This window comes from Dioscorea cayenensis, chromosome 3 (genome assembly GCF_009730915.1).
Source record: "Dioscorea cayenensis subsp. rotundata cultivar TDr96_F1 chromosome 3, TDr96_F1_v2_PseudoChromosome.rev07_lg8_w22 25.fasta, whole genome shotgun sequence".
NCBI lineage: Eukaryota > Viridiplantae > Streptophyta > Magnoliopsida > Dioscoreales > Dioscoreaceae > Dioscorea > Dioscorea cayenensis.
The window spans coordinates 2388649-2412173 of NC_052473.1; the positions used below are offsets into that span (position 1 = coordinate 2388649).

Consider the following 23525-nt stretch of genomic DNA (forward strand, 5'->3'; position numbering starts at 1 on the left):
TTAGTTAGCGAATCTCAATTTAAATTATATTAATAAAAAATCATAAAAATTGAAATTTAAAGTTAAAATGGACGGTCATAAAAAGATCATATGTAGAATGAATCTAATACTTTTATATTAATTAAATAAAATAATAGTATATAAGTACATATTTATATTTTTCTATAATTTAACTCCGGACAAATACACGGTTGGAAATTAAAATCACTCTAAACAAGTCACGTGGGAGAGTAGTGAGCCGGACACAACGTTTTCGAAGTCACAGAGGAAAAGTCACACCGTTGCACGTGTGATCCACGTGTATAAATTGCTCCTAGATTCCATTAATTATTCTAGTATTTTTTCAAATTTAATAAAACAAAATTAATATGTGGATCTCATTGTTCCACTTGATAAAAAAGTAGCTGTCTTTTTCATCTAAATAGAATATATAATGTTTTTATTAAATATTGATAATATATATATATATATATATATATATATATTTTGTTGGCGATGCGGAAATTCTCATAATCAAACTTCGGCCAAATGAATTCAAATAAGAAACCACGGACTAATTTACTGGTAACTATTTGTACTTGTAATTGTAAGATTTTAAGTTCGAGCTTGTCAGATTATAATTTAATTTCTAGATCCCTATGAAAATTTTGTGTGAGAAATACTCCTCGTTTTCTCCTCTAAAATTGCATGGCTGTGTTTATTTCTAAGAGATTAGTCAAACCATCGTGCATCTCTGTACTTATTTATTTGATTTGCCGGTTTGTCACTAGTTGACTTTGTACAATAATAATAATAAATTCAAATTCTATTAATTATAAAAAAATCATTTTTCTCAAAAACTATTTAGTTTATGAGAAATTATGTTTTTTATAAATGAGATAAATTATGATTATTTTATTATTAAAAAAATAAACAGTTATATAAAAAATTTAGCATAAACTAATAATAAGTAATTTTTTTTAAAAAAAAACTAATAATAAGTGAAAAAAGTACGATAATTGAAAAATGGCAACTATACATGAGAAATTGGCATCTTAGGAGACCACAAGGTGGTGATTAGACATCTTGATTAGGATTGATATGCCAAAGTCAGTGGCAAGCGATTTAAAAAAAATCAAAGCTGCATTTGATTGATCTTATAGGGTTAGTTTTTATTTTTATTTTATTTATTTTTTATTTTTTTAAGTGAAAAATATATGGGTAATTTTCATAAAATTTCTTATTTTATGTAAAGTATTTAATTAATAAATTTAAAACAAATTTTAAGCTTGAAAAAGTTGAATATCATTAAAAAAAAAAAAGCATGTTTACTAAAAATTTAAACTTTATGGTTATTCTCATGTATTTTTTTTTAATATGATTGGTATTTAATTCTTTGTAAATATTACGATTTAGATGTGTAATCAGAGTATAAGTATGATGGCTTATCTACATTATAAAAAAACAAATAAATAAATCAAGAGTTTTTTTAATTAAACCACGCACATAATTAACTTTTACCAAAGAAAAACTATTATAAAAAATTACATAAATGAAAAAATTAAAAAAAAACCATTTTAACTCAATTTAAAACATTAAAAAAATCTTTACCTAAAATAAAAAAATAAAAAAATAAAAAAATAAAAAATAAAAAAATATCCTCAGATCAATCAAATCTATGATAAAACACAATCTCAAAGTAGCAATAATCAACGGATGAGATCATTCTTGAGCTACAAGGCCAAGCCGTAGTAGTGCCAAAGTTCCATATATTATATTATATATATACTTTTCTTGTTGTTGTTCTTCTTTCTTTTTCTTGGAGAAAAAGGAAAACCCAAAAAGAAATTAGAGATCCCTATAAATACCTGCGAGTATTCGCATCTCCAGCGAAGAAGAAGAAGCCAGAGAGAGAGAGAGAGAGAGAGAGATGCATCTCTACAATGCTTGGTTGCCGCCGTCGGTGGCGGAGGAGACGAAGAGGGAGGCTGAGTCCTTCACCGCCGCGGTGAGATCCGTCCGCTGCTTGTGGCGCCCTGATGATGCCGACTCTGTCTATGCTACTCTCAAATGGATCTCCGTTCTTGAACTGTGAGCCTGATTCTTCTTTCTAGGGATTGTGAATTTTTGAAATTGTTTGGTTTGGATTTTTAGTTAGATGGGGTTGAGCTGGGGTTTTGTTGTTGTGGGGATTGGATTGGGGACTAGGGTTGGGGTTTTGGTTCATGTTGATCTGGGTTTGGTTTGTTTTGGTGTTGGTTTGCTGGTGATTTTGTGGGGTTTAGTGATTTGGTTGACTTGTTGTAATTGTTTTGATGGGATGCTATGTTTTGAAGTTGTTTTTTTTTTCTTGGATCGAGAAATGGGATTTCAGCTGATTTTATGCGACTTCTGATGTTTTTTTTTTTTATTCAGTTGACTTATTATTATTATTGTTTGGGTAGAATGAGCTTTTTCATTTGGAATTCTTAGTGGATAAAGAGATTTGTTGATTTTATGAGTTACATGGAACCTGGTTGTGGTGTGTGTTTAGGTTGTTGTCTTGGAGGTTCTTTCACTTTGAAGCTTGGGTTGTTACTTAGTTTTGGCCGATTCTTATTCCGTTGATTGTCTATTGTCGAATTATTCTGCATTTGTCGTATTGCTGTCGATGTTTTATCTATATCTGAGCAGGGATTAAATGGTTTATAAATGATTATCTATAATTCATAAAGGTTCCTCCTTTTGGCAGTTTCATTAAAGCGAAAAGTGAAGTTTCTTTGGTTGATGTAAAGAAGCTCGTGGAATTTGGCTTCGAACTGTTTTATGTGTCGCAAGATAAACTTTATGCTCAGGTTGGTGTGATTCTTTGTAGTTTCATGTTCAAGCTTCTTTAAAGAATATACATTGTCCTTATCATGATTCTGATTCCACTTATGCTTTATTAGGTTAGATGGGGAAGTTTCTTGGTTAAACTTTTGAGGAAGTATGGGAAGAAGTTGGCATTGACCGTCCCATGGAGACCGCTATATGAAACTTTGATGTGCACTCACTTCAAGAGGTAATAGTCTTTTCGATGTGCTTAATTTATCTATTTAAATCTTTATAAAAGGATTTGGAAATTGATTCTCATGAAGAAATTATGAACTATATGGGAAACTGGACAAGCTTTACCAAGTGTTAATAATTAAGTAAAAAATATTATAGTAAATAGATCTTAGTTTCTAGATAGACAAAGGGGGAAACTAAAATTGCTGGAAAACTGAATCCCAAAATGAACCTATAACACATTGTACTCTAATTTTTTTTTTCTAGTATCCCACTATTTGAATGGCTTGCTTATTGAACATGCAATCTGTACTGGCCTGTGTCTAAAGCATCAACAGGAAGTTTTGTGTTATCAAACTGTTAACTATTTTAGTTCTCCTACTAGTCGGACAAAAAAAAAACACAGTCCATATGCACAATTTAGTATGATAGCAAGTTGATCCACGTCATAACCTTGGGAAATCCTTTAATAACTCCATAACCCTACAAACTGTGAAAATCATGGACTCATCTTCATCAGAATTCGCTAAGAGCTTATCTTCATATATTTTTATTTGCTTCAAAGTAATCAGGATGATGGTTTTAGTGGAATTCAGTCAAAATGTCTGCTTGAGTTTTGAGATTATGTGGTATGCATTCAGTACATGTATAGGCAGCATGTACTTTTCTTACATAAAGAATCTTGGTCTAGCAGAAGCACAGGTCCTGAAGGGTGGAGATTAAGGCAACGTCATTTCGAGACAGTGACATCCCTTGTTCGTTCGTGCCGGAAGTTCTTCCCTGCAGGTTCTGCATCTGAAATATGGTCTGAGTTCAGGTAAGGCTTACATTTTATTCATTTATTTAATTCCATTCATTTAACCAAGATCATTGCTTTGTTGTCTTTTAGGCTCACAAATGAAATTGTGCACATGACACTTTGGAATACCTCTGAGCGAACTTATTATAGGGCTTTCGCATTCACAGAACTTAAGCCTCATGTATCTAGCACTTTGTAAAAATTAAAAACAGTTGTTTCAAACCTTTATTTTTCCTGTGATTTATGAGCCCTTGTTTCATGGAAATCTAGATCTCAATATTTGAGTATCAATTAAAGCTAATCTTTTCATCATATGTTTATATATGCCATGGTTAGTTTAGAGTATTTATGCCTTCTCTCTTGTGGAGAAATGTGGTGCTAGAATATTGAATGGGCCAGAAATGCAAGACCGCCTTTGTTGTTCTGCATCTGTAAATCGCTGGGAGCCAGACTCATTATTACATGCTCATAATTAGTGGTGCCTTTTAACCTGGTGTTTGGCCCGTTTTGGGACTGGCTATTTTTTGTGCTTCATAATATCCTCTGGTTCTACTTCATCTGTTATTTTAATTATGACAATACTATCATATTGTCATTTATCTATGCTGAAAACGGGAGCTTAGTTAAGAAAGGTTGAAAAAAAAACAGTGGTATATTATATGTACAGGAAGTTGAAGATATCTTGTGAAGAGATGCTGTCATGTGAAAATTATGTATCACTGATAAGTTTCATCCCTCTGATGCAATGTTCGATATTTATGCGTTTCTTGACAAATCTGTAGGGCTTTAATGGAAAATCCCTGGCATAACTCTTCGTTTGAAGGTTCTGGATTCATAAGACTATTTCTTCCAATGAACTCTGAGAATCATGATTATTTCACAAGGTGCAGTTTCTAGTATCTCCCTTAAACTCTTTGGCATATTATTATTCATGCTTCTTACATTCTGGTTATTTGTGGTGGCAGTGATTGGATAAAAGAGTGTCTTGGTCTGTGGGACCTGGTACCAAATTGCCAATTTTGGGATATTCAGTGGGCTTTTGTTTTTGCCCGTTGTATAAAGAACTGCAAGTCAATTGACTGGGAGCCTTTTCTGCCAATCCTCTTTTCTCGGTATTTGAATATGTTTGAGGTGAATGAAAAATTTTCTTTTGAAATGATTTCTTCTGACCTGTGTTCCCTTAATCTTGTAAAAGAAAGCTTGAAGTTGCTACTAGCGTGCTGGCATTTGTAAATTTTAATCATGTTTTACATGCCTTGGTTTTTTTAAGTTGTTCATTGAACATTACTTTATGGGAAAACAATTTTATTTTCTAGAGTTTTATTTGCTAATTTTATTTAAAAGTGGAAGAAGAGGCAGAAAACTGGATACCTACTGGGTAATCTATAGAAGCAGCTGTTAAGAAATTTGGTTAGATATTATAATAAAAATATAGATTCCGAGGTCATCACGGCCCTCGTCCCCTGTGTGTGCACTGGGGAGGGACTGGATCACTGGCAAGCGAAGGGGTGGCGTGTAATTTAACCTTTTCAAAGTTTTCATCAGCTGTGTGTATAATTTAAATCTTTTGACAAATCAGCTTCACCATAGGCTCCTATTATGAATGATGCTGCATCATCAATGTTTGTTGAACCTTGAGCCTATTATAAAGATATGATATCTTCAATTCAGTCACTGGGGAACTTCTTTATTTTTATTTTTGTCCAGTGGTCGCTGTTGGTTATAAAATTTATTTAACTCTGTGTTCATAGGCTGTTGCTGCTTTTATTTTTCTATCTACGTATATGTGAGTTCTTACATCATGTATATCCTAAAACCTGTGCCGCTTATGTCCTTGTGATCATTTTGTGTTGGTAATATATGTTTGTTAAATGATTTTGTTCGAAACAATTTGATCACCTAGAGTTGAGTTTTGTTCTCAAGGTTATAGTGAATGCTTGGTTACTTTTAATTTGCCATTTATTCAATTACAATCTCTCGGTGTTGCCTTTGCAATTTGATTGTGTCATTCTGTGTATCCTCTTTAGTTAGAATATATGTTCAAGCTTCTATGACATGTCTTGCTATGTTGTAATCAATTTAATTCTTTAGAATTATTCTCCTTTGTTATTCCCTGTTCTGTTTGTTTTTAGAACAATTACTGAAATTTCTAATTAAGTTTATGCAGTTTTAATCTATCCTTGTCATCCTTCTTTGTCCATTATGAGTGTATATATATTGTGAAGCAATTTATCCAAATGATTCTATTCTTTTGGCTATTTTAGGTACCGGTATCAAATGCCAATGGATCTTATCCTTTTCCTTTAGAAGTTCATAGAAATACAAGGTTTTTGTTTTCCAGCAAAATGGGTTCTCCGGCCAAGGCAATAGCAAAATCGATTGTAAGGATCAACCATTTATCAAATGGAACTTTTCTCTTAAAAGGCTTGTCATTAGATATGCATCATCAAGCATGCAAATGCGGTCTTTCCGACTGCTTGTGTTTTGTATGTGTATCTGTGTGTGTGACCTTAGGATTTATTGATCTATTGTAGGTCCAATTGTTGAAGCCTGGCAGTCTAGCACAAGAAAACTTTGAGAGATTGGCTAATCTATTAGAGCAGTTCGCATTTCTAACTCTTCTTAGATCATTATTTCTGTTTCTTCTATCCACGTGGTATGACTAAATTTTAGCATTATCTGCATTTTTATCTTTTAGATATTACCACCCATCAAATGGTGGCCGCTGGTCATACTCCTTAGAGCGGTTCTTGCGCCACTTAGTAATCGCCTTCCAGAAACGTCTTCAACAAGAACAAGTGTAAGTAACCTTAATGATGTAATTTCTTTGTAGTTTGGTGATTTTTTTTAATTTCCAGTCTAATGATACCTTATGATGTAGAGCTACCGACGCTAACAGACAACCTGAATTTCGTTTGGGGAAACTAGAAAGATCTTCTTTTGTGAGAACGGTGCTTAAATTAATTGACCGTGGTCAATATAGCAAAAATGATTCCCTTGCTGAGACAGTTGCAGTTGCAACTTCAATGTTGGCATATGTGGAACCCACTTTGGTTCTTCCTTTTATTGCATCTCGATTTCATTTGGCCTTGGAGACGGTGAGTTTTGCTTGCTTAGTATCTGTCTTCTGAATGAATTTCTTACCACAAATAAAGAAAAGTTATGTTTGCCTAAATGGATTTCAGGTTTGGATATGTTTTATCTGTAATATTGAATCTGTCTGATTTTTACCTCAATTCTTAAATGATGATGCTTCTGAACAGATGACAGCTACCCACCAATTGAAATCTGCTGTCACATCTGTCGCATTTGCTGGCCGTGCTCTCCTTCTTGCTTCTGTTTCTGAACCTATTCAAACTGATGATCTTGGTGCCACGGATATCTCCATGGATCTCTTAAGAATATCACTGTCAAATGCTCTCTTCGGCATGGATGCAAATGATCCCCCCAAGACCTTAGCAACCATGCAACTAATTAGTTCCATATTTTCTAATGTAGGCATATTATACTTTGTTCGCAATCGCCAAATGACGAGCATGGAACTGTTTATGCTTATTATCTAAATTCTAATTTCAGTTAGCTAAGGTGGGTGCTAGTGAAGAGGGGCCTGCATTCCTACAGAGCTTTAGTTTTTCAGAATGGCTTGATGAGTTCTTTTGCAATTTATTTTCTCTACTTCAGCATTTGGAACCTAGTAGTGTCATGTGAGTAGATGCTCTTTGTACTGAGTAGTTTTGTTTTATCTCTCTTGTAAATTTCTTTCCAGATCCATCTTTGAAATGTCTTTCACCTATAAAAGTTATATGAAATCCTTCTTTGCAGAAATGAGGGTATCCAAACTTCAGTGACATCAGGAACTTTTCTTGTCGAGGACAGTCCTTACTACTTTTGCATGTTGGAAATCTTACTTGGAAAACTATCCAAACCATTACTCAATCAGGTTCCTGGTTGTTTTCACTGAGTGTGAATTTTAAGTAATGCCTTGCTTCTATTTGATTCATATTTGGATCATAACACTGAGGTCATCGTGTTTATGTTACTTTTCAGTCATTGAGGAAAATATCAAAGTTTATCAGCAGAAGTGTTCTTCCAGGAGCAACTGCTGAGGTTGGGCTGCTTTGTTGTGCTTGTGTTTGTTCTAATCCAGAAGAGGCAGCTGCCCACCTTATCAAACCAATCCTAATGTCTATAAACTCTTCTTTAAAAGGAACACCAGTTACTGGTTTTGGTGGAAGAGGTGCTTCTGAAGTATCATTTTCGAGAAAGGTTGCTATTTCTATTCATAATTTTGAGCATTGTTATTACCATTTAGCAATTTTGGCCTTCTTTGGCTCACTGTATTCTGTTGCAGTCAACACTTTCTCCAGCTTTAGAAACATCTGTTGAGTACCATTTAAAGATATTAGCAATTGCCATCAGCTATGGGGGCCCTGCACTGATCCAGTACAAAGATGAACTGAAGGAGGCAATTGCATCTGCATTTCAAGCCCCTTCTTGGAAGGTTGTTTATAATGGTTTTGGTTGATTCTTCAAGTACTGAACTATTTATATAGTGGCTGCATTTCATATGAGTTTGCTGTATATGTCTAATAACAACAACTCATTCCAAATGGCAGGTCAATGGAGCTGGTGATCATGTTCTTCGCTCTCTCCTTGGTAGTCTTGTCCTGTATTACCCTATTGACCAGTATAGGTATGAGAAATTTTTTTTTTTCTTTGGTCATGAAGACGGTTAACATTCTTTTACGCTGATTTCTTTCACTCTAATTGTTTTGGATATTTAGGCCATTTACATTTCAGCCTGGTGCCTCTGTCCTGGAAGAATGGGGTTGCTCAAAAAGCAAGGACAATGTAAAGAATGAACAGGCCAATCTTCTTCCTAAATGGCATATTCCTGCTCCTGAGGAACTCTTCTTTGCAAACGAGCTCTTGGATCTCCATCTAGTATCTGCATTGGATGATTTGCTTAGAATTTGCCAAAACAAAATCCACACTGACACAGGTATTATATTCTTTCGAAATTTCATTGTCACCTTATACATGCTGTGGTAAAGAAATCTAACCATATTTCATGGTAGACCAATCTACTTAGCTGCTGCCTATTAATTCTACATATTACCTGGTTTTTCCACTGATACCATCATGGAGGAATCTGTTTTGAGACCCTTATTTGGATTTCCTTACCCTAGATCATGCAATTTGTTATGATTATTTGAATCTCATATCCTTTCGAAAGTAGCCTCCATCATCTATTGTTGACTAAGCTTCTGGAGCTTGGTGTTTTCTTGATCTAATTTAAAGGATGTGGCTCTCCAATTTTCTAGTGAGAAATTTTTTATCACTGAATGTGGTTTTCCATGCAGGAGATGAGAAGGAACACTTAAAAGTGACACTGTTGCGCATATACTCTTCATTACAAGGTGTTATGTCATGCTTGCCTGATATGCGTCCAACATGTAAAAATAAGGGGGAAAGAGACTTGGATGGCAGTTATTTTTTCATTGCCGGAGCAGTTGGTTCATCTGTTGGTAGTTCAGAGCTGAGAGAAAAGGCTGCTGAAGACATTCATGTAGCTTGCAAGTAAAATTTATTCTGTATTTATTATTTTGTTCATGGTAGCAATAGTTGTATTCAACCTAATTGACTGCTCTCCCTTTGATAGGTATTTACTGAAAGAAAGATCTGATGATAGTGTCCTTTTGATGCTTATCATTCGTATTATGGATGCTTTAGGAAATTTTGGTATGGTTATTCGACCAAACAACAAAACTATGAAAGCACTTCAGCTATTATGAGCATGATTTTTGTTCTAAAAAGCAATTTATCATGTTTCTCCTTGTTTTCACCTTCTCCATTAATCAGGAAACTTGGAGTATGAGGAATGGTCAAATCACATTCAAGCATGGAAGTTGGAATCTGCTGCAATTATTGAGCCACCATGTAACTTTATTATATCATCCCATGCCCCGGGAAAGAGAAGGTACTGAATGCTTTATTGCTATGCTGGAAGTTTCATTTAATGTTTAGGATCAGAATTATAATTAGTTGCATACTGAATACAGACCTAGGTGGGCGCTCATTGATAAAGCTTATATGCACAATCTGTGGAGATGCTCACAGCAAGCATATCATAAATTCCGAACCGATTCCAGTTTGTCTCCATCAGGACACGTGATCATTCTGATGGATGATCTACTAGATCTATCTTTACACAATTATGAAACTGTTCGCTCGTAAGTCCTTGCAGATTGTGTGTTATATTTATTAGCTTTAATACTTATTTCTGTTTCTTATTGGATTTTTGCACTTCTTTCTTTAAAGCCCAATCTGCTTCTATATTTAATTTTGATGCTGCTTATTTATTTATTTGTTAGTCACACCTATGAAACTACAAAATTCATAGTATGATCTGAATCATTTGTATTTGGTTTTAATGGAATCGAGCATGGTGTCTTTTTGAGTAAGGGAAGATAACCTCATAAATTTTGTTTATTTTTTTTTGTGGCTGAAAATTCCCGTTCATTTCAAATTGTAATAGTTTTGTTTTCTTCATCTTTCTAAAGATAATCAACTAACAACTGCTATATTAATTTTGAATGTTACCTCGCAGCTTTTATTGTTTCCAATTTTCCTTTACTGATATTTTTGTGTGACACATTACTATACTCTTGGAAAATTACTATGAGGTGTGGGCTAAAGCTCTTTTTATTCATGGGTAGTGTAGGTTGAAAAGCAGGCTAATTTGACTAATGGAAGAAACTGTTGCATGTGAAAGATAGTGCAAAATGATTATATGAGCTGGCATTTATTTGTCTGACAACTTGCATTCTCAGAGCTCGTCTGTATTTCCTTATAGGAAAGCTAAATGCATGAAAGTTAACAAATTAAGGAATTTAGAGAGAGCTCCCTCAAGTCTTATTCCTCACTGATTACTTGAGATTTCTATTGTGGCATTTTTTTGTTACTTTATGGATTGATTCTTTCTCATTGTTCCATTTAGTGATCTCCTATTGACCATAGACTTGCTGGAAGATCCCTTTCAATGATGCTGAAAAGGTGGCCATCTTTGACTGCCAATTGTGTTCTTAGATTCACTGGAAATCTTTGTGATCCAAAATCACCTGAGCATGTTATACTTGGCTCTTGCGCAATTCTTGCATCTCAAAATGTTCTCCGGCATCTTACAACGGTAACGTACTGGACTTGTACCTCACTTAATATATGGTCAAAGAATGTCTGTTTGATAGCATAATTCTTGTGACTAGGATGCGGCTTCATTCTCATCCTTTGTCACTGGCCTTCTTGCTAGGTAATCTTGAAATCTGTTCTATTTTCTACTGTTCTTTTCATTTTCTTTTCACAAGTAAATTATATTATGCTTTGGAATATGCATCTTAATTTCTGTTTTGTGCTTCTGAAGCTCCCATCATGAATCACTCAAGGCTCAGAAAGCTATTACTGAGGTATATCTTAAAACTGGAGCTTTTGCTTCGGTGGAGCTGCTGTATATTTTTGTTTCTAAATAATTTTTCACTGATTGTTTGGTTAAAACAGCTATTTGTCAAGTACAATATTCACTTCTCTGGAATCTCAAGGAGTTTTTTCAAAAGTTTAGATGGCCAAACAAATGGGTCTGGGTTTTCAAATTTGATTTCTCAGATCAGTTCATTGAGCTTTGACACAAATGGCTTGCATTGGCGGTAATGATTTTTTCCACTCATTATTGGAACTTTTTCGATTATACTGCAGTCATGCATGTTTGTGCATGTCTATAATTTTATGGCATGAGCATTAAATTCTTTTGTGTTCTAGGTACAATCTGATGGCAAATAGGGTCCTGCTTTTGTTGACTTTGTCTTCTAGAACCCATTCAAATTTGCCATCTAACGTTATAGAAGAGACTGCTGGTTAGTACTACTGTGATCTATCATTTCACTTCTTTACATGCTGTAGCATTTCTTATCATCAACCTTGTTGCAATTCTTTGCCAATTGTACTTTTGTAGGCTTCTATTTTTATAGATAGACAGCATATTTTATTGCATAATTCTAATTAGGCATCTATGTTCTTGCAGCTCATTTTTTAAGAAATTTAAAAAGTCAATTGCCCCAATCAAGAATGCTTGCGATATCTGCTCTGAACACTCTATTACAAGGAGCTCCTCATAAAAATAAAAGCTTGGGCCTAGAAAAAAATCTTTCAGCTGACAATCTCCAAGTAAATTCCAACTCTTCTCTTGGAGGAATTTTGAGTCAAATATATAAAGAGGAGGGGTTTTTCAGTGAGACATTGAACAGTCTGTCTCATGTGCATATAATTTCTGATACAGATAGCACATCTAAAGGGAATCATGGGTCTTCATCCTTTCAGAGCCTGGCGGATAAGGCCATTACCTTTTTCTATTTTGACTTTTCAGCTTCATGGCCACGAACACCAAGTTGGATATCTTTGTTAGGAGGTGATACTTTTTACTCCAATTTTGCAAGAATATTTAAACGGTTGGCGCAAGAATGCGGAACCCCAATTTTACAGGAGCTTCAAAGCACACTAGCAGAATTTTCATGTGCAAAAGAGAGGTCAAAACAATGTGTGGCTGCTGAAGTCTTGGCTGGAATACTTCATTCTGATATTAATGGGCTTTTAGAAGCATGGGATAGTTGGATAGTGCTTTATTTTCAAAAGATCATTGGAGCTCCATCTGTAGAATCAATACCTGAATGGGCAGCATGTATACGTTATGCAGTTACGGGGAAAGGAAAAAATGGCACAGGAGTTCCTCTTCTTCGGCAGAGAATTTTAGATTGTTTAGAAAAACCATTGTCACAAACTTTAACAACAAATGTTGTGACTAAGAGGTATGCATTCCTGTCTGTTGTGCTTATTGAGATCTCTCCTCAAAGGATGCCCACAGAGGAGCTAGAATTTCATTACAGACTTATGGATGAATTATTGGATAATCTAAGTCATCCATCTGCCCAGGTAAGATTCAAAGTTTTGTTTCAAGTAACAATCATTTACTTCAAATTTCAGATAATGCCCATTTCCTTCGAGTTACTTAATTTCAAGTCTGAAAAAGTCATATTTGGAACTCTACAAACTTACTTTCTAATACTAACTGTTGTTTTATTATCACATCATGCAACAAAGGATTTCTCATCTACATGTTTCTATAATTGATTGGAGCTAACTTTGTGATCATGCTTTTCATATAAAGTATATAGTTGCAATAAATATATTGCATGCTCAGCTATCAGTTGCTTTCCTAAAGCTAATTCTCTATTATTTTCCTTGTTAGAAGGACATAGTCTACCACAATTAAAATCACTTTATAGATTGTATGTGGAAACACTCGTATGATAATGGCCAGAAGTCTGTTTAGTCAGCAATTAGTCAACTGTCATATTATCATATTCCCGTCAATAATATATAATCACTTGTCCTGATGTTGCTGAAGGCATTTGTAGGAGAATGAGGTGATGATGTAATCTAGAACAGGGAGGGGAAAGCTTATCCTTTTTCCATCTCTGGCTAGTATTGAGTGATTTTACCTCTGATTGAGAACAAATTTTGAAAGTAATATTAACCCATGCTAGAAACTATAATGGACCAGGCAACCTGCAATTGACCATGCGGCATTCATTTAGGTGATATTTTGGTACTAGGATCGCCATTTATTTGGTGCAGAATTGGGCTTGATTTCACTGTACATGGAACTTACATTGTAATATTAAATTTGAGGCAGGTGAGGGAAGTTATTGGCATAACACTTTCTGTGCTATGTTCAAACTTGAGGCTCTCTGCAACTTTTGGTCAAACACATTCAATAAATTATGGAGACAGTCGCATGGTTGAGTCACCTCAAAGGGATGATTGGGCTACTGTTCTGACTGATAGAGCTTCTGAATTGGCAATGAATATCCAAAGTATGGAGTCTCTGGCAGACATGGCTGATGAAAATGGTTCTATCAACATGGAAGCCCAAGCTGATGTCAGGAGAATGGAGACGGTATTCATTTTGGTTATAAGTCTCAAATGCAACTTTGAAAGATCCACCTGTACATATTTCTCCTGTACTGACTTTTCATTTTCCAAATGTTGCAGTTGTTCCATTTTATTATTTCGTCACTGAAGTCTGGAAGGTCTTCATATTTGTTGGACATAATAGTTGGGCTTCTTTACCCTGTCATCTCCTTGCAAGTAAGCAACATGCAGTAAATTCACATGATGCCTTTACTCACAAGTGCATATTTGAAAATTTGAACTTAGCCTCTTAATTATTGGCCTTTCTATGTGTATCTGCATATATAATTACTTGTAGAATTGATCTCTCTTTGATTTTTTGGTCATTTTGGTGCTAAGCTATTTTCCGTTATTTTTATGTACTTTAATTGATTATTTAGATAACAAAATTCATGTCTAAAGAATAAATAGTGTTTCCAGTTTGCGGGTTTCAGTAACTTGCCATAAATAATAATGGCACTGTAGTTAATAGGTTTATGATTGTGCTCAGGGTATTTCTCATTCTAGAATCTAGTGCTAACCTCCATCTTCTTTCAAATGCTGGAATATAGCTTGTTTGTTGGCTCTTGTAAGTTGTCAAATAATACTGAATGATTTGTTGTCCTTGCTATCTGTTTAAGTAATTTATCTATTATGCTTTTGCAGGAGACATCGAGTAAAGACTTGACTACATTGGCTAAGGCAGCTTTTGAATTACTTAAATGGAGAATTCTATCCCGCCCTTTGTTAGAAAAGGCTGTTTCCGTGATCCTTTCTTCCGCCAATGATCCTAACTGGCATACTAGATTTGCATCTCTCACCTATCTCCGTACCTTTATGTACAGGTTTGTCTTTTATCTCTTTTGGAAGCTTAATATGTATCTAATATATTTAGATTGCATTTTATATAGAATGTTTTTTTTTCTGAGTTACCTTTTATGCTGGCCATTAACTGAAAAGAAAGATGATTGGCAAATGAAAGAAATTCAATTTGTAATATCAAATTTTTTCTTCTTTCATCATTCTCCAATTTTTTCTATTCTTTTCCCTTTCCCTATTCTACTTTGGGGAATTTCTTCTGTTGACATTGTGTTGCTCCACAAGGGTGATTTGGTGGATTTTTCCCCCTCCCAAATTGAGCACTTTTACCCTCCCAAGGAATCAGTATGTATAAAAATGCATTTGCTTGTGGTAATTCTGAATTGGTTTGAATATTTGAGCAGGCATACTTTCACTCTCTCAAATTCAGAGAAACAACAAATTTGGAAAAATATTGAGAACCTCCTCGTGGACAGCCAAGTGGAGGTACGTTTTTGCAGCTTAACTTAAAAAATTAAATTAAACTACTGATTTGTTTATTATGAAATGTAACTGCCTCTGTGTTTTTGTATGGTTTCCCACAGTTCCTGGTTTTCTTCTCATCCATTATTTGAAATAATTGGTTGAGTATATCTAAATACTCATATTTACAATATCACCACCATCATTGTGTACCAGACCCGAATTAAATTTAGCATGCACGCCTGTGGTACATTTGTGAATGAATGCAAATTAATCTGTTAAAAATATGCACTGAGAAATGTAATCTTAAATAGCTAGTGATATGTGATTATCTGATAGAAGTGCACCAAAGAAATGTGATCCTAGTTAATCTAGTGATGTGATAATGTTCTGCTAAAAAAATGCACGAAGAAATGCAATAAGTTGATTATGTTTTGCTTCTTCCTTGGAGAAAGACAGTCAAACAATTCCCAATCATGGTCGTTGTGGATCGGATTATCCTTATAGGATAAAAAAGAAACTCCAGATAATTGCTATCGTTCTCTTTGAATGAGATCACAATTTAATATGATTCTTAAATCATTCATTTCCTATGGTCCTATTATGCAGTTTAGTCTAGATGTATTTCTTAAATTAAGAATTGTCTTGGAGTTTTGTTACGTCGCGTATATCATGCTAAGTTAAAGGAGGCTTGTGATACACGAGCTCAAACCACAGCCATAATAAATATAAAACCAACCTTTTTATGCAGATAAACCAGTAATACATTAATTGGAATAGATTAGCACACCCATTAATATGTGAATATTCAAATTAGAGAAAAGCACATGAAAGGAGTGGGTAAACAACATGACTAGCATGCCTATAAAAATAACAGAGATAGACAACCAGAGCTGTCCATGTTCATCTGCTCTTCTTCCCACTGCAGTTGAGACTAGAGCTGTCCTCCATGTACATCTGTTCTTTTCCTCACTGAAGTTGATACTCTAAGCTTAATTGATTGCATGTTGATCAACGTAATTTTTGGTAGAATCATAATTATTTTAAGGTAGAAGTGTGATTTTGTAATGGCATTCTGTTTACTTGCTGGTCTAGGTAAGGGAACATGCTGCCGGGGTTCTTGCAAGCCTGATGAAGGGTGGAGATGAATGGTTGTCTAGTGACTTTCGTGTTAGAGCATATGCAGTAGCTCAATCAATTCAGAATAAACGAAGGCAAAGGTCATACTCGTTAGCTTTGACACAATAATAAAGAACATTCTTGCTGGTCTTCGATGATCATTTGCATGCTATAAAATACACTTTGCATTCTGGGAAATAAATTGAAATGAACACTGTAACTGCAGAAATAGAGGTTCTGGTCAACCTGTGGCTTCCGTACATGGTGCAGTTCTTGCTTTGGCTGCTTCAGTGCTGTCAGTTCCCTATGATATGCCAAGGTACGTTGGGTTTGGTTATGTTAAATGAAATATTTGTTGTCACTTCTATTCTGTGCCAGGATATACTCATCTATGTAAGTACCATCTGAAAAATAACTTGAGTATGCCAGAAATCGATTATGATCTAAAAGTAATCAAGAAGGTTAACCGGTGATGTCGAACCAATCATTAGTAATTGATTGATCCTTCTTCTTCATTGCATCATTTATTAATATTCTTCTGGAGAAAAATCATTGTAAAAAAGTTAGTCTATGTCTGGGCTTCAATCACACTCATCTATATATTGACCTACATGATCACAGCTGATTTTCTTTCTAAACTACTTCCTTATGTGAGAAAATTTTATCTTTTGCTTGTTATGTAACTAATAAGCCCTTTATCAAGCGCTAATTGCTTGATTACTTCTCATGTCTTATAATATGCAGTTGGCTACCTGAGCATGTCACATTGCTAGCACGGTTCATCAACGAACCATCCCCGGTGAAATCGACAGTCACAAAAGCAGTTGCGGAGTTCAGGCGAACTCATGCAGATACTTGGAACCTACAGAAGGAGTCATTCACTGAAGAGCAACTGGAGGCAAGCCCTTCCTCTCCTCTCAGTTTTATTCATTTCTTGTTCTCCTTACCTGTTTATTTTCACTATCTGATACATCTTCGAACTTGCAGGTTTTGGCAGATACATCATCATCGTCTTCATACTTTGCGTGAGAAGGACTATTGTCAGTTACAAACAAAATTTTAGAGGAAATAGGCAATAATTTGTTGATTTAATTTGCTACAGGAATACCCAAAAAAAAAAAAATGTGGGGCCTATTCTTCTTTCATAAACAAAGGCCACCCTTTGTTGTATCAACCATTTGTTCTATATTATAAAACTTAATAATGATTGATGACAATTGAGTCTGCCAGGGGTGATAATACTCTATGCATGTATGCAACGATGAATGCATTTTAAATAGAGAGATCATTATACAGGTTTTTGTTGCCTGATATGCAAAGTTGGCGCGGAGATTTCATGGGATAAGGTAAAGGTCTCCTGAGATTTCTAATAGAAGAGTCTCTTATGGAATTGTTGACTTAGGTTAATCAGTAGGCATGATCAAACTTCCGGGAGCTTGTCGGGTTTCCGATGTGAACTCCATGTTGCTCGGTTGTCTGAAGTAAAGTTTTGATACCCAGGCATGGGTTATCATATCACAAGAATTCAATACTTGTGAGATTGTCACTGAACTTTCGGAAAAAGAAATTAGTAGAAGGTATAAGTTTACTCTTTTAATTGATCTCGATGAAACAGCGAAGAAGGGCAAGTATGATCACTATATTTCTGGTAAAAAACTCTAGCAATCAATCCCCATGAAACATTAAGAAGGGCAAGTAGTGTTTTAAAAGCTTTTCTAGATGTAACTCATTTAAGCAGGGTGATTATCAATTTGTCATTACTAGAACAACTGAAATGGATTGATTTGCCAATCCTACTAATTTAAGGTTTTTTTTTGGCTTGTAAAGCATTTCCAAGTTAAAAACATTACTACATAAACATGTTGATGATATGTACACATGCAAAAAGATATTAATTTAATGATGTTATAAAAATTTGAGAGCAAATGTGGTGTATTTTCATAAAAAAATAAAAGAGAAGAAAAAATTGTATACCTAATTTGTGTTGATATGCAAGAATTTGAAACTATCTTTTCTTAATTAAATAGGTTTTTGCTATTTTTGTATAATAGGTGTTATTTGTAGAGCTGTCAAAACGGGCCTAACCCGTCGGGCCGGCCCGCCCCGCCAACAAAAATTGGCAGGTTGGGTTGGCCTTTTGTAGGCCTGTTTGGAAGCGGGCCAAAATGGGTCAACCCATTTGGGTTAGGGTTATGGGCGGGGCGGGACGGGCTAGCCGCCCCTTTAATTTACTAATTTTTTTTTTAAAAAAAAAAGATTAAATGAAGATAAATGTTTTAGGTGCTTTATATAACACAATAATTATGATTGAAATTTTTGAATGTTGGGTTAATTGGTTAACTTGTTTGGATATGTTGTTATTTACTTGTTTTATTATTTTTAGTTGTGTGATTTATTATAACCTCATATGTAAAATATTTTTTGAAATATGTGTTTTGTATTATGTTTTGTGCCTTAATAAATATCTTTTGGTTTGTTAAAAAAAATAATCAATATATAAAATATATAATTTTTAAATATTTTATATTTTTAGTGGGCCGGCCCGCCCAACCTTCCAACCCAAGGTGGGTTGAATGCCAACCCGCCAAATGGCTGGCCGGCCCGCCCCGCCCCGACAAATGGCTAGTTTTGGTAGCCCTTGGGCCGGCCCGCCCCGTCGGCCCGTTTTGACAGGTCTAGTTATTTGACTGTAATCCTGTATACCCCACCTTTTCTTTTCCTTGTTTCTTTTGCCATGCGTACCTGCCTTGTCCTTTTTGTTTTTTTTTTTTGTTTCTTTCGTCTACCAACCTTGTCCTTAATCCTTTTTTGTCCTTTTGCAAGCAAGCCTGCACCTTATGCCTGCTCCCTTACAACCAGCATTCTAGCTGCACCTTTCTTCTTCTTCTTTTTTTATTTATTTATTTTTTTATTTTTTATTATTTATTTATTTTATTTTTTATGTGATGCTGTGTTGGGTCAAGATAGAGTTAACTGGGGTCCTAGGCATGCTACCACTCCATTCCCTTTCCTAAGTTTTAGCTTTCTCTACCTTCTTCTACATGGTGCGAAAAAGTTTGAGCAAGCTGTTCACTACTGTTGTATTGCCGTTGCCACAGCAAGTCCTCTCCTGATTTTAACTATAGTTCTATGCGTGGTGTTATCAATGTTGTTTGTGTTGGAATTAATATAGAAGTTTATGCCTACTTCTTGATTCATGTGGCCATTATTGCTTGGCATGTATTTCATAGTGTGTATTTAGGAAACCTTCACTTGTATTAGTTGTGTTAGATTATATATTTTGGTACTAGTGAGCCCTATATGGGCTCTATATGGGCTTAGAGGTTTTACACCAAAAAGTCTTAAGACTTAGTGGCTCAACCCCTGTACCTATATATAAACCCATTATAACTTCTATCACACAACCGATGTGGTACTATATTTCTAACACCCTCCCTTAAGTTCAACTCGGTCGAACTTACTCAGACTTGTACACCAGAGGTCTTTTTACCAGGACTTGTACACTACTTTATGTCTCAGAAGTCCTACATACATGGACTTGCACACTACTTGTGTCTCAGAGATCCTACGACTTGTACATCACTTGTGTCTCAGAGGTCCCTTTTTTTTAATATATATATTGGGCTCCACTATATTGCTCTGATACCATGTTAGATTTTATATTTTGGTACTAGTGGGCCCAATATGGGCTCTATATGGGCTTAGGGGTCTTACACAAAAAAATCTTAAGACTTAGTGGCTCAACCCCTGTATCAACATATAAACTCATTATACTTCTATCATACAACCGATGTGGTATTATATTTTTAACAAGTTGTGCTTTGATTTCTAGTAGTTGGAGTCACGTCTCATAGACTTTATTTGAGTGTTTGCAAAGGCGTTGTTATTGCCAAATACTTAGCATTTGTGCAATCTTGAACTAGTTGAGTGTGTAGTAGTTCAGCTACATTGTATTTTTGCTGAGAAAAATAAGTGAAGCCATTATAAGTGAAGTTAAGCAGAGATCATTTGCAGTTTTGTGCTGGGTGCTGCCTGGTTCATCTTTGGTAAAGTAGATGCAAGTATACAACCTTCCAATTATCATCTAGCTTTGCATGCTGATGGATTGTTTTAAACCTTTGCCTTACCAGTTCTGTGTTCCTAATGTTCAGTGGGGTTAGCAGTTCAACTAAGGTGATTTGGATATTTTGTGAGCTTGTTTAATTTGTGGCTGCATTCTGGTCAATCATGCATGCATTTTGTGTCTTAAATTACTTTAATTTTTCCAATTACCATTTGGAAGTTGTTCTTTATTATAGTCGCTTGGAAGTTGGAACTAGGAAAGCCCCATATTTGTAGCTGTGGCTCTATCCTTCATTTTCTCTTTAGAATTTTGTTTAATGTTTGTGTGGTGTGCTCATGTTGGTTCTGCATTCAACATGCTGTTAGTCGTTGTTACTGTGAGTGTGTTGTGATGTTTGGGAGAATAATGATTTTGCTTTGATTTGGAGTAATTTTTGTGTTGTTATGGAGATCGAGCCTTTTGGTGTAGCAATGTAAGTTTATGGATTTGAAACCTCTGAATGCTTGATGTATTTGCTATTGTGCTAAATGATGTTTTGCTGTGTATTGTCTGGATACTAACGCTGTTTGTTATGTGAAATCAATAAAGGAATGATGGTTTCATGCTGTTCTGGACTAATTAGGATCAGATGAGTAGCTCTATAAAAATGTTATGATGTATTAATTGAATAACTTGTAAAGGAATTGAGATTAATTGTGCAGAGACTGGGGGTTTCCATCAGTACTTGTTGCGTTTCACTTGGAAATCATTGTAGCTGTAATTTAGTTTTTTTTGAAGTTACTTAATGTCAGTTTGATTTTAAAGAGATCAAGTCATATATTTTTCAATATAGTGCATTTGTTAGAAGTGCCTTGAAACTACTTTGTTACTTGACTATTTTTTCTGTGGTTTTTCTTCTTCTTATGACATTATTTTTCTTGTCAATAATCTCATTTTAATTGATTCGAATTCTGAATTTCTTGATTCTGAGTTGGAGAAAGTAGGTACAATTTCTAGGGTACTCGCCTCATCTGTTAGTGTTAATAATCAAGAATTTGGACATCTAATTATTTGATGTTATATGTTTTTTATTTCACCTAAAAAATGTTTGTTTTAATGACTTGGATTCTATTACACAGTCTGATTTCTTGTAAAATTTCTTAAGAAATCTTTATTCTTCTTTCCTTTATCGATCATCTGTTTGGATCCAAATTCATTGTTGAATTTTGCACTATATCAGAAGGAATAAAATTATGTTCGGGCCTACGTTTTTTGTGGGACTGAAGGCTTGTTCCTTGATAGTGGTATTTTCTGGAATAATTTGAACATATTTTCTGAATTTTGCGTTTTATTTTCCTTTCAACCATGCTTATTTTATTGATGCTTTTTGATACTGCCTATGTTGGGCAAGACACCAAATCTAATCTTATCTTGGTTGTTACTTGTTGTCTTCTAGATTCATTTGCTTCTTGCTCCTTATATGTATATTTATACATTCATATGTGTGTATCAAAACAATGAACTGCCTCTGTATTTTTAGTTGTTGTGGAGTTTTGTCATTTGCCATGAAAACTATGCTTATCCTTGTGATGATATTGATATTCCTGCTCACCATGTCTCAATCTTAGGCTATTTCTTGATTATTAGAATATTTTTAAGGAAATATCTTATATTTTCAAATATTTTCTGTTTCATTTTGTGTTTCCTTTTTAGTATAGGGTTCTACTAAATCATTTGTTTACTCTAAACAGGTTCTAAGGTGCCAAATCTGTATCAATGGCTAATTTTCAACGTGATTTGATGCAATGGGGGAGGTTTTGTCTTTCTTACCAATGCAAAGTTTGTTCCTGCTGAGCTTTTTGTCAAGAAGGTGGTTGAAATTTTGGAAGTCAACCCCTAGAAAAGACTTCAACCGATAAGTATAGCGGAATCTCTCAACTCCTTGCTGACATCGATAGAGCACTTGATAACCGGGAAAGCTCGATTATGGTGTCTTGGTCCATGTGGAGTGTGATCTATGTCCTGAGGATAAGATTCAATCATGGATTGATTCTGTGGTGAGGCAGAAAGTTCAAAGGCCGCATTTGGATTTGACACCCTACGACAAATATTATGATTTTACTTTTGTACCTGAATGTTTATTTCAAATTACAACTTTAACTGACTTGACTTTGAAATATTGCATGCTTAACTTGCCTGAAAATTTTTAGTTGGTCTCTCTGAAGACTATTTATTTTGAATTAGTGGATTTTACAGTTGATGAGTTAACTATGCTTCTTAGTAATTGTCCCGCCCTCAGAGATCTTACATTGAAAAAGTGCAATGAGATCACTGATCTGAGAATCAACGCTTTATATTCAAATTTGGAGAACTTAAACATACATGAGGAGGAACTTAGTGATTGATATATGAGTGATGACTCTGACTCTCATTTAGAAGATGATTACACTGTGATTGAGATTACTGCTCCAAAACTCAAGAGAATAAAATTTTCTAGTAGGCCAATAAGATCAAACTATATTGGGAACAGTTTGAATTCTCTGGAATTAGCTGAATTCAACTTTAACTATCCATTAGCATTCACTACCTTCCAGAAGACTAAAGAAACAATCGCTATAGGAGGTTTATTAAGGACTTCCACCACAAGATTCTCAGACTAAGCAATTGGTGTACTATGGTATGTATCAATTGCTTAGTTTGATAGCTGATGTATGGTTAAAATCTTCAATGAATCTCCTATAGAATTACCTATTTTGAATCTTCCAGAAGTCAGTGAAGCCTGGTGGATTACTGATGCATTTATCCAGTCAAGATTAGGCTTGCCTTCGACACTAATTTAGAGTAAACAAATGATTAAGCACCAAGGAAACACGCAAAGAAACATATAATTTAATTAACACTCAAGTTTTTTTCATATTACATTGAAAATGTCCTAAACAAAAATGTCTACCGTGCAAAACCTTGATGATGTGAAGACCTTGGAAAAACTGAATTCCTGTGAGATTCTTGCTGGCCATGGTCCGTGCTCTCTTGATATCTCTCCTTGGTCGCCGGAACTTGGCTCAGTGAGTGCCGCTGTGGGACCGGGCACGTGGGTGCGAGTGTGGAACCTGCCTTTCCACTGTTGGAGCTCGTCGACGGTGGCTGATGTCCTTCAACAAATTGGCGACCTCGTCACCATAGGGAAGAACAAATCGGCTCCTATTGGAGTGCTGCGTGTGCTCGTCCGTTTGCATGGAAGAACGTCGCTACCCCATGAGATCAAATTCAGTGTGGGGA

The 23525-nt window shown here is 35.0% G+C and overlaps 1 protein-coding gene across 2 annotated transcripts; it reads left to right on the forward strand.

Moving 5' to 3' along the window:
• The first annotated feature begins 1806 nt into the window (after positions 1–1806).
• Positions 1807–17421, forward strand: LOC120256022 (proteasome activator subunit 4). Of its 2 annotated transcripts, XM_039263800.1 has the most exons (35): positions 1807–2070; positions 2711–2813; positions 2907–3019; positions 3701–3823; positions 4588–4689; positions 4771–4936; positions 6070–6186; positions 6340–6407; positions 6504–6605; positions 6687–6903; positions 7069–7299; positions 7382–7509; positions 7628–7745; positions 7853–8071; positions 8157–8306; positions 8422–8498; positions 8590–8807; positions 9169–9385; positions 9468–9547; positions 9668–9785; positions 9868–10038; positions 10826–10994; positions 11071–11114; positions 11226–11268; positions 11360–11505; positions 11618–11712; positions 11880–12784; positions 13548–13811; positions 13907–14002; positions 14471–14649; positions 15028–15109; positions 16181–16305; positions 16431–16523; positions 16949–17102; positions 17192–17421. In XM_039263800.1, the coding sequence occupies exons 1-35, from the start codon at positions 1910–1912 to the stop codon at positions 17231–17233; spliced, it is 5436 nt and encodes a 1811-aa protein (XP_039119734.1). In that variant the 5' UTR covers positions 1807–1909; the 3' UTR covers positions 17234–17421. The 2 variants fall into 2 exon arrangements, with proteins under 2 accessions (XP_039119734.1, XP_039119739.1); XM_039263805.1 differs by lacking the exon at positions 1807–2070 and having other exon boundaries at positions 2712–2813; positions 2912–3019.
• Positions 17422–23525: the final 6104 nt, after the last annotated feature.